This window comes from Sciurus vulgaris (genome assembly GCF_902686455.1).
Source record: "Sciurus vulgaris genome assembly, chromosome: 15".
In the NCBI taxonomy this organism is placed as follows: Eukaryota; Metazoa; Chordata; class Mammalia; order Rodentia; family Sciuridae; genus Sciurus; species Sciurus vulgaris.
The window spans coordinates 33,776,611-33,788,873 of NC_136476.1; the positions used below are offsets into that span (position 1 = coordinate 33,776,611).

Here is a 12,263-nt window from a genome sequence, read left to right on the forward strand (position 1 = left end):
ACCCCTCAATGTAAAACTGCTCCACCTTAGGAAGGTCTGTTATATGCATTGATAATTTGTATTTGTCCCCAAATCAAAAAATGGTCATTCAATTGCCACTGTGACAACAGAAACCATTTTGGGGTAACTCTGCCTACTTGCAAAATATCCTGGTTGGGGCCAGAGAGACCCTGAGAATGAGCATGGACAGGGAAAAGTGGGACACTATGTGGAACTGGTGATTCCTTCCCCACTTTCAAGGCTAATCTCTCTGCCAGTGCTTTGAATCTACTCAACTCTTCTCGAAAACCCTGATCCCTGAGTTCTGTATGGTCTCCATTTCCCCTCTTCCATTTACAAGCTCTCCTCCTTTCAACCCATAAAGAATTTTGAATCTCTCCCAGATTTAAAAATACCTTTCCTTGGTCTAGGTTTGGCCCTATATAACTTTAAGACTCAGCCAAAATCTGGAAGGACTTGTCTAATTCTTGGCTTTCCGTATACACCCCAGCCCACTGTGGGGATGCCCAGTAAATTCTAAATAGTTGTTGGATTTAATGGAGCCAAATTTTTTTTAACATATCGATGATTTATTTGAGATACTAAGGAATGAAAATAATTCCTAAGAATTTAAAATTAAAATTACCATAGTATATAGAACCTGTATGTATTTGTCTATGGAAAATAATTGGGGCTATACTTTATTCAGGACTAGTCTCACCAAGAGGGTGGACAGAAACTCAAGTGTGGGAAGGTCCTCATTTCCACCCCTTTGTCCCTCTCACATACTACCTTCTGTGCTTTATTTTGCCATGCTTCTTACTGTAAAACTCCTCAAAGTGTCAAGTGGACTCAAAAGCACACATCCAGAGTCACAGCTGTGGAGTCAAGCAGATCTTTGAAAACCTGATTCCTCCACATACTAGCTGAGTGCCCTTGGACAAACTCCTTAATCTCTTTGTACTTAGTTTTTCAACTCAGAATAGAATTATCTACCTTGTCAGGTTTTATTACTGTGAAGATTAAATAAACAAAGAAAAAATTAATTGCAAATCTCCAGTAGAATACTTGACCCTATAGTTCTGGAAAATATTGGAACTTTTATTTTTCTATCCATCATTCACTCCCTAATAAGAACTACCTGACCATGCAGCTAAGAGCTAAGGTCTCAAAAATGAAAACAAAACAAGGAAAACTACATTAGAAATCAAAAAATTTGAAATTATGTCAAGATATAACTGAATTATCAAAATTAAACCAATCTATTCGTGCACAAATTTTAGTTCTTAATCAGCTTTCTGTAAAGCTAAGATTTTAATGCCTAATACCTCCTCCTAGGCTTAATCAAAAGGGCCAAAGTTTCCATTTATAACTGGAGTTTACAAGTGAGAAATCGGTCTTTCTATCTGACCACTGTTTTTAAGTAGTTTATGTTGTTTTCCAGAAAAGATGTTTTTCTAAATTGTGTAGAAAAGTTTCTTGCAGAAATGCATTAGGTGGAGGAAGTAAAAGACAAGGTGAGGACCAGTTAGGACCATGAAGTAGGGCTTTCTCTATCCCTGGCTCTCAGAGATCCAAGTTCTACTCCATGGCCTACTTACCCAGACTATTCCACTTGCTCACCTGCAAATCCCTGCCCCAGTAGAATGGACTGAAGATCACACTAAAGACATCGATCAACAGAACTCTATCCCAGAGCGTCTAGGGTATGAAATTGGCTCTTAGAGCTGAGTTCAATTATGTAGATTAGTCCCACAGATGATTTCAGTCTCTGTTCATCTAGTTTCTATTGCCTCTTGTGACGTGTGCAGTTGTAGCAAATTTAATATTCATGGTAATTAATTTTTGTTGTTCACATAGCTATTAAGTCATCCCCACTGGTAGAGAAAGCCAGAGGGAAAGAAACTATCTGGAGGAAAATGAAAAATTTGTCATTTCTAATTTTTAACTATTGAAATTAGTAAGTGGCATGTTGGTATTCCTCAAAGAATTCGATGAATTTCTTTTTCCTTACTCTGCCTCACAATTGATCCAGATGGGGCGCTAAGTTATATAAAGAAAAAAAAGCCATGAAATTTCCTAACCTAACTTTTAAGGTGTGGAGGTCTCCCCAAGAAAATGTGCCCCCAGCATCTAGAGGGAATCCATTCAACTCCAGCCTTCCATGCAGAGGTAGCCTCTGCAGGGAAAGGTAGATACTGTCCAATGTGGTGTCCACATCAGAAACCAGAATGTGCTCTGTGCTGATGACACACTGGCCTCCCTCAGCCACTCTCAGAGGGTTGGTGGATACCTAGAAAGAAGGAAGAAACATTATTCCATGTTATTCCCTGAGGGACCCCTGCATACAGAACTCAGTGGATTACTGTGGATTTTCCAATACCATCTTTGTATGTCTACTAAATTTTCAGGAATGTGGTTCAGGGACAAATTCATAGCTAGAGTTTTGGGATGAAATTTTTTTTTTTACTCTAAATGTTTCCAATTCCAAGTGTTGATGTACACAAAGAAACAAGACAGATCTATAAACCTGAAAATATTTACACTTCATTTTTCTGAGAGTCTGTATAATAGAATCAGCAATCAAATTGTTGACTATATAGAGTGCCGACTTATGGAGATCATAACTTTCATCCTGACCATATCAATCATTGTTTGACACATAAACCTTAGTCTACAACATTAACAAAACCTCTAATAAATTCTCCTGAAGGAAAGGATCCGTCTCTTTTTATCACCCTAAAACTTCATGAGGACTTGTGAAATTTATTGAAGCTTCATTTGTGTTATTTTGAAGATGGAAATTAAAGATTGGAAATTTAAGGTTCCATGGAAAATAGGTTCATATAAACATTAAACTTAAACATCAAAGCCACAGATATAATTTTCAATAAGGGAAAAACCCAAGGGTCAACTAATAATTCATTTGTAAGTAAAAATCAAGTTAGAATGGCTTGGGATATTTTATCATCACACTGGGAGAAGGCAAGGAGTGTCCTATGATGAAGTAATCTAAAAAGCACAGACAATATCCTCACCTTGGAGATTTATGAGGCACATATGCATATTCAAGGCTCTGACACTTCGGGTAGGAAACCCTCTCAACTTTGCTTAACCTATCATTTTTTTTCCAAATTGGTATTACTACCCAGAAGTGAGAACAAGTAGATAAACTGCAATACAAAATTATGGGCTCCAAGGCCCCTCCCCGATGGTCTGGGTTGACTGCCCTGCCAATGTGAGGAGGACACCGTGTTCTCCTAGGGAGCAACTGCTCTCCTCAGAGCAGCTGCTACTCCCTCAAAGTAGAACATTTCCCAAGGAAAGAGTTGGTAAAAGGCAGGGAGGAGCAGAGAGGAGCAGGGAGTGACACAGCTAGGCAGACGGAAGGGAAGGGAACAAGATGAAGCAGAGGCCTCCGCTCTCTGGTCTACTCTCTCCTGCCACTGGGCCAAAGTGCTAGCCAGAGCTCCATTCCACAGCCACCACGGGCACTAGAGGATGTCCCAGAGGGTAATGGAAATTATGAGATTCTAACAGAGGTGGCTGTCTTCTATTACCAGCAAAAGAAAATATAAAATGATAGACTTTTCTCCCTACAATCGCCCCCACCCCAACCCTTCCAAGTGTCTCATTTTGCCAAACCTACATTTTCACTGTAGGTGGGAGGGAGAAAAGGAGCTCTCACTCAGAGTATTACCTTTGAACCAAGGTCTGTGCTTGCCAGCCTCCCTTTCCTGAGTGGTACCAAATAAGTATCTCAAGATGACAATGTTTCATAAAATATAATTTACTACTTTAGATGATTTTTAAAACATCTCTTTTCAGGCAGATTTTAAAAAATAAAAACATAAGGCTAATTTCCCCTCCTCACCAACCATTAACTTCTCAGTCCCAGTTCTCAGATGTTGGGGACTTCAGTTTAGCATGGTGTCAATTTCCTCTAATGATCATCACTCAACCTGAATCCAGGTGGGTTTTCAAATTAGAGAACCACTCCTGTGGCTGGTTCTACTGAAGCTACAACTTTAATTTTATTTCTAATATTCTTTGTTCTTTGAAGTACTATTTTATTTGATCCATGTGCCATATATAAAAGAGAGAAGCCACTATGCCATTTTAGCCCCAAGTCCTCCTAACTATTCTATCTGCTTTTAAATGAAGGTAACTTTTCTCTTTAGCCATAGATCCCTTCATACCTCATCCTTCTTTTTCAAAAGACCTGGACTCCTTCTCATAAAAGATTATTTCTCCATGCTTATGCTGGAAAAAGTTTTGGCTTCTTCGAATGCTAGGCTATTTCAGGGCCTATCTCTCTTACGCAGAAAGGGGCACTCTAATCATGTTGGCTTCACAGACATTCCAAACTATTGTCACCACAGGGAATTCGATCTGGTCCCTGAGGGAGAAGATATCAAAGGATAGAGTGTGTTTAGATTCCTCGATTTGAACACTTCCTCAGTCTTATATCAAAGATTGTAAGCTCGTCAGCCTGAGAAGTCAGGTCAGTGACACAAGCGAGTATAGTAAGTTGGTAGGGACTCTGGTGGGTGGGCTCAGTGTTGCTAGAGTTCCCAGATTCCAAGAGAAACACCAAGTCAGACCTGATAGGAAATCTTTTGGTCTTTAAATGTTGAAACTCATTATTTTAAAACACAATTTAGACCCATCAAAAACTTTTGCATATTGGACAGCCCTCAGATAAGCCCTCTGTTCCACAACCTTAGGCAGGTGAAGAAAAGGTGAGGAGAGAGAACGGCGAGGTTGGCTGTATTCCAGGTTGGTACCTGGGGAGGGTGACTTCTCTTCTTAGAGAATAGGTTTGGGCCTCTCTGGTTTGTTATAGATGGGAAACGCTCCTTTGTCCTTCCACTTGTAGGGGGAAATAAACCAAATAATAGCTTCACTAATTAAGTGTAGCTCTGCCAAGGGAGAGTGGACTGGGTACAGGACAAACCCTCAGCATGAAACAGCCTCACAGAGAAGACCCACAAGGTAGCAATGCCTTTGCAGTTGGGTCTTAATGAAAGACCCAAGTCCTTCAAGACTTACATAAACATTGGGCCGTGGGATAGAGTAGGACAAAAGGGTCCATCTTAATTCATTTTGGAAAATTAAAGAGCTCCTCTGGATTACATAGTTGGCCTGTGGTGAGAGCAAATAAGCCCTTCTAGTTGCTAAGAGACCCATAATTTAATCCCCTTCCCCTGATCAACATGTGAAGCTCAGCAGAAAGAAAAGGGAATGAAAGAGATTTTGATAAAGCTTTGAAAATAATGCCAAATCCAGCAACGAGAAAATCTTACCTCTTGGATAGGAAGTTCCAGGGGAGGTGAAGGAGTCCCCTCCCCCTGCTTTTTTCCCTACACTGCAGCTGCAAAATTAAAAAGTTAGTCTTTTCTTTCTTTCCTTCCTTCCATCCTCCATGTCAAACATTGTGCATACCTCAGGAACTTGATTGTCCACTGGGAGAACTGTAATGTTAAAGCAGATCCCATGCAAAGTGCCACCATGCTGGTTACTGACGGAAAAGGTGAACTGGATGTGTCGGAGATGGGGTCCTATATCTTGCATGGGTGGCATGTAGGCTACTTTCATATAGTTCACAGCATGCTGCAAAGCAGATTGAGATGGGCAAATGAGTATTAATTTGCAAGGATCAGAAACTTTCAGAAACCTATATCTAAGAAAATTACTATGCTAATTGATATTGAATGCTGTAAATATCACCATCATCAATTTGAAGATTCTCAAATGTTCTATTTAATAAATCATATTTTCTACACATAAGGAAGAAAAATGCAAAAGAAATTATGAATATGCCTGGTGCTTGAAGCCAGTCAACTCTATATAAGGAAGGAGACCAGTAAGTACTTCATCCTTTCTCTGCCTTCTAGTAATTGTGTGACATGGGTCCAGCTGCTTAAATGTGTTAGGGCTCTTCTTTTTTGTAAAAATGAAAAAAATAACAGTACTCAAACCGTATGGGGTTGACATACTCATTTACAATCTCTAACTACAAGGAGATTAAGCCCTAATTAGCTCCAAACCACAGAAGTATCTGCTGCCTAAGCACTCATCACCATTACTGTGACCCCTATAGGATCATCAGAGTAGAGTCCACAGGTGACCACATGGTGAAGGATTTAGAAGGTGATATTATAAAATGAATTGTGCCACTACCCCTCCCCCCAAATGTGAACTTATTTAGAAATAAGGTCATTATGGATGTAATTAGATAATATGGGGTCATCTCAGGATAGGATGGACCCTTAATCCAACATATCTTTTGTCCTTATAGGAGGAAGAGAAACAGAGGCATGACAGTGACACATCTCTAGGTCAAGGAACACCAAAGATTGCTGGCAAACTGCCAGAAGCTAAAAGAAATAAGGAAAGATTTGCCCTAGAGGGCTTCAGAAGGAACACACGCTACCAGTATTGTGATTTTCAGATCTCTGGCTTCCAAAACTATGAAGAAATAAGTCTCATAGCTTTTACAACACCCCAATTGGTGGTACGTTATTATGACAGCCCTAGACATTAATGGAGAAAAACAATGAGTGAACTGAATTAGGCCAGAATAAAAATACAGCATTGGGGTCCCAAACCAGAATCTTGGCTACGGGCAAAAAGAGAAAAAAAAAGTTGTATTGAATTATGACAGATTCTAAAATGATATCCAAACAATGAAGCATTTTCAAATAGATGTCACAATGCTTAGTAAGAAATGTACAAGCAGAATGATAAAACAATCAAGCATTTGTGGCAGATGTCAAGGGCCAACATCCTCAGGTAAGCCTGTCATATCTTCTCAGAGGACACATCATGTTGTTCAACATAAGAGCAAATCATCATACCTGAGTAAATGACCTCAGACCCCAGGGCTGCAGGATTTTTGGTTAGCTTTGGATGCTGTCCACCATGAAATAATTTCCCAGCATCCAAATGTCTGAAGAGAAATATAGGAAAGAATATATCAGCTAATTTTCCAGCTAAGAAAAGTTAGGCCAGATGACTGATAACAATTTTCAAAACTAAAAGACCTTATCATGGGAAGAAATAAAATGTTCCATCTTTATATCGTCTCATTATGTTGGGGACTTCTAGCCTTAGGACCAGTACCCTAATGCCATCCTCATCAGGACTGTAGAAAGTATGTCCAAATTTTTTTGCCTTATCATCATGAAACGGAATCATTATCCTAACCAGTCTAAAAATATTTCCTTGTTATCATGTATACAGTACCAGCCTAAAATATATCTATGCTACTTTTCTGGATTGAGATCATAGAATATGATAATTTCATGGCCTAATAGCTAAAAAGTAATGTTATTAAGACCTTAATACATTTTATCAAAAATAAAAATCAACATGATCTTTAGAAAATGGAATCAAAGACCATTTTAAGCTACCTATGACAAAAACAATGCAAGCCATTAGCCACTTACTAATGAATAAGGCTTTTAAAGGAGGCATGATACAAGTTTGAGGCAAAGTAAATGCTGAATTGGATATAAGTTCACAGTGGCCAACGACGCAATTAATCATAGTACTGTATATGGTCACTTTGACTCTCCAACCCTAGTAGACCATATGATGACTTTTCAGATGTACCTGTCACTAAAAGAGAAACATGGAGGAGTGGTTATTGTGTACAGCAGCTCCCTATCATAAGATTCTGTATCTAGGAAATGGAGATGCTTCTTCGTTATGTAGGCCACCTCTGTTTCCTTGACAACCAGATGTCGAGAAACCCCAGGAGCCCTCTTTTGGAAGTTGGTCATCCACTGGAGTGATGTGGATGGTCACCACCTGGAATGAAAATACACTATTCATTTGGAAACATACCAAGAGAATGTCCCACAACCAAGAGTTGCAGTTAAGATGACATTCAAAGGATTGTCATTTATGATACAGTTCTGTCAAATATTCAGGAGCTACTAAGGATGTGAGCTAAAAATGGAACATCCTTTACTCATTGGATATTATATTTTAAGAATATAATTATCACGCTTATAGTTAATCCAATCAGAAGTGCTATAGAGGGGGCATAGGAAGCACAAAATTGGATCCTGATTTTATTCTCCATCTCCCATCAATCTGTGCTTTCTCTGATACTTCCCACTACTCAATCATTGATCCTCAAAACATTAACATACCTTTTGGTTCCTCCTCCTCCACTCACATTGAATGCATCACCAAGATTCTACTTGTAAGACTTCCCTTACAGAAATCACCCTACCCTGCAAGTGTCATTCCTACTTACACCAGCCTAGATCTTATCATTCCTTCTGTAATTTACTGCACCAGCCTTCTGTTAGTCCTCACTCCAATCGTGATTCTAGACTTTTCATACTTCTAGTGTTACCTTTTAAAAACACAAATCAAGCCAGGCATGGTGGAGCACGCCTATAATCCCAGCAACTTGGGAGGCTGAGGCAGGAGTATAGTGAATTCAAAGCCAGACTCAACAGAAGTGAGTTACTAAGCAACTCAGTGACACGCTACCTCTAATAAAAACACAAAATAGGACTGGGGATGTGGCTCAGTGGCCAAGTGCCCCTGAGTTCAATCCCTGGTACCACCTCTCCCCCCAAAAAATTAATAGAAATAAAAAATAAATGAAAATATATGTCAAATTAGTTAATTTACCTCCTTAAAAATCTTAAACAAGCACTCAGAAAACACAGAAGTATTCAAACTCCTTAGCATGGCGTCCAGGGTCCTTCACAGTTTAGACATCCTCTGTTTTCAACTTTATTTTTTACCAACTTTCAACATTAATTCGACACTCTAGTTGCACACAGTGGACCATGTCCTACTCCTCAAGGACACGTCTATGCTTCATATCATGTTTCTTCAGTCTACTATACTCTGCTCTTGCTTTCTTTAGCAATCTAAGTCTTTCTCACCCTTAGAGGCTCTTCTTCAAAACATCCTTAAATTTCTCAGTTGGAATTAATTGTGTCTGAATCTTGTCCTAAACATTCTAAAAGATATTTCCTTGTTATCAATGAATACAGTACCAGGCTAAATTTTCCCTTGCTATAGTTAAAGGCTGTGTCCCCTCCAAGATTAAGGTTGAAACTTAATCCTCAATGCAACAGTGTGAAAATGCAGGGCTTTCATGAGGTGATCAGGTCATGAAGGTGCTGCAATGAATTAGTGCCTTATGAAAGGGCTTGAGGACATGAATTCATCCTTCCATCCTTTCAGCTTTGTGAAGACGCAGCGTTCACCCTCCAGGGGATGCAGGAAAAGGAGCCATCTTAGAAGCAGAGAGCAGCCCTCCCCAGATATGGAACCTGCTGGTGCCTCAATCCTGGACTCCATCCAGAACTATGAGGATTACGTTTCTAGTATTTATTAATTACCCATTCTCAGATATTTTGTTATAGCAGTGTGAATGGACTAAGACATCACTTAAGTAACATACTATGTCATTGTCTTGTATTATTTGTTTGCAAGCCAATCTTTTTCTTAGACTGAAAATTCCTTGAGGGCAGGATCAAGGTAGAGTACAAACTAAATGAAATTAAACAGTGAACAATTAAAGTCCTTAGTGTGTCATTTACATACTAGCAGTTACTTGACCTTGAACAAGTTACTCAACTTTTTTGTTGTCAACTTTCTTATTTCTAAGTTAAGCAAAATATTAACCTCACAGAATTCTACGAAGATCAAATATCATGATGTAGATAAGATGTCTGGCATGTGGTTAGATGCTCAATAGAGATCACACTCCCCTGCGTATCTGCACAATACCTTGTGGAGAGAAGGCATTTCATCAACGATGCTAACTGAATGAGTCAACGAGCCCTGTTGGTGATTTTAAGCAGACTAAACCACACTTACAGGTTTGGATCATGCTAGGTGGTAAGGAGGACTGGTCAAGCAGCTTTTGCCATCACCATCAACTCTTTCGAGTAACCCATGCTTGGTTACAAGAACACTAAGACTTCCTCCCTCTGGAAATGGCACATTTGTATACTGCTTGGCATTGTGGGTCTTTTCACATTCTGCCACGTGAAAATATTCTTACCTTGGTTTTGATTTATTTTGATGATGTCATTGAGGCACAGATCAGCAATGGCAATTTTGTCTATAACAGTGTGTTCACAATACCAATTTGAAAATGAAGATAATTCCTTTTTAGATTGACATAGAAAGCAGAAACTAAAGCAGGGTTAAGCTTTTGTTATGATATAAAAAAGACCTAAACATCAGTCACAACCTATAAGCTGTGCTCCCTGGTGGAGATCATTTAACCTCTTTGGGACTCAATTTTTTTCTTTTTCTGTACATTAGACAATAACAATGGCTATTGTAATGAAAGATTGTCATGATCAAACAAGCAGCAGCATACTAATAGTAAAAGTGCTTCCAAAGTTAATTCCTTGTCTATGTCCTTTCATTTTTATTTTTACAAAAGGTTACAGATGTTTACTATCCATTATGAAGCATTTTGATAATTAAAAACTAAAGTCAGTTCTCAAAATAAAGGGAACACAATGATCATCATTTCTCTAGTCTCCTGGAATCTGTGTCATGATTTTTTTTCTAATTATAGTATTTTGCTAATCTACAAAGTTCAGAAAATCTCTATGGGACCTCCCAGCCATACTGTGGATCAGTGAGTCCCCACTTAATTGAAAAACTGAATTTAATAAGGAAACAATAGTTATTGTGTCTTCAAAGAGACCATTTTCCATGCTAATTTATTCCCCGATGTATTCTTTATGTAAAAAGAATGTAGAAGCATGCTTTTTTATACCCCTGTAGTAATTCTTGGTGGGCACATTTTTCAACATGCTTTATGATTGCCTAAGTTGATGTTTCTTTAAATATTTATGCATATTCAAACAATTATTGTGTGTGTGTCTGTGGGTGAGAAAAATCCTATTTTAACAAAATCCACAGAGAAATAAAGTATTCACATTGTACTGAAATCTGGTTGTAACAAAGACATTATTAAACACCCATTCCCAGGAAAGGAGTTGAAAACTAGTGCTCGAGCCAATCACTAGGCCTCTGCCCCCCATTTTCCCCCAACTCCCTCCAGTCCACTCATAAGCCACAAGCACACACAGACTAGTAAGGAAACAAGACATAATTAGAAAGTGAAAAATCAGCATTCAAAATGATATAGTCTGACCTTGCCCTCAAATTCAGGCTCCAGTGTATATTTTACCAGCTGGCACCTGACTTTCTTGTAGGCCTGAATTGTTGATCCTTCCTCTGCCCTAAACTCTGATTCCTGTCTGCCTTTTATTTTGCTTCTAGCTTTGAGAATATTCAGAATTATTTCTCACCCCCATGAACTACTTCCAATGTTAGTTTTGCCTGCCCTTCTAGGTACAGTAGTTTAGTGCAAGTTTTTAGGGAAATACACTAAATGTTCTTTAACAAGATGACTTTAAAATGCTGTTGAGATAAACATGTCATGGTATCAGTTGGAGATGAGGACAAACACAAGGGTAAGGTAAAGAAACAGTCATTCTCTGGTATCTGTAGGGATAGGTTCCTGGACCCCTCATGGATGCCAAATCTGTGGATGTTCAAGTCCTTTACACAAAACGGCATGGTGTTTGCATAAAACTTATGGGTATCCTCTCATCTCTAGATTTCTTATCATACCTAATATGATATAAAGTTATATGAATAGTAGGTAGTTATATAGTATTGTTTAGGGAATAATGATGAGGAAAAATGGTTTACATTTTCAGTACAGATGCAATTATTTTTTTTCTAATATTCTCTGTCTTTAGTTGGTTGAATTTGTGAATGCAAAACAGACAGACACAGCCAGCCAACTTATTCGGGAGCCAGAGAATACGTCGTACATAAAGACAGGGCAGATGTTTAGACTTTTCTGTCTCTTGAAGTAAATTAAGAAGGAAGTAGGGCTGGAACACTGGCACATGCAGACAATCCCCGCTACTTGGGAGACTGAGGCAGGAGCATAGCAAATTCCAGGCCAGCCTCAGCTGCTTGGCAAGTTCCACACTTAGAGAGACTCTGTCTCAAAATAAAATAAAAAGGACTGGGGATATAACTCAGTGGTAAAGTGTCCCTGGATTCAATCCCCAGTACTACCAAAAACACACCTCCCCCGCCACACAAATATAAAATAGTTTAAAGAAGGAAGCAGATGAAAATGTGATTATGACCCCTTTAAAAATGTATCCATCCTAGGGAATAAACTTATATAACCAGATCTACAAGGTTTAGTCTGATTTATTTACCCAGATTTAGAAATAATTCTCTTTCACTGGTTTTTA

At 38.8% G+C, this 12,263-nt stretch overlaps 1 protein-coding gene across 1 annotated transcript in view; it reads right to left on the reverse strand.

Annotated features, from left to right (window-relative positions):
• The window catches only part of FREM1 (FRAS1 related extracellular matrix 1), a 147,460-nt gene that overhangs the window by 74,772 nt on the left and 60,425 nt on the right, over positions 1–12,263 (reverse strand). Inside the window, 6 exon segments of the mRNA XM_079112669.1 lie at positions 2,064–2,272; positions 5,425–5,592; positions 6,840–6,860; positions 6,862–6,931; positions 7,597–7,745; positions 7,747–7,794. Of these exon segments, the coding sequence (XP_078968795.1) occupies positions 2,064–2,272; positions 5,425–5,592; positions 6,840–6,860; positions 6,862–6,931; positions 7,597–7,745; positions 7,747–7,794 (665 nt within the window).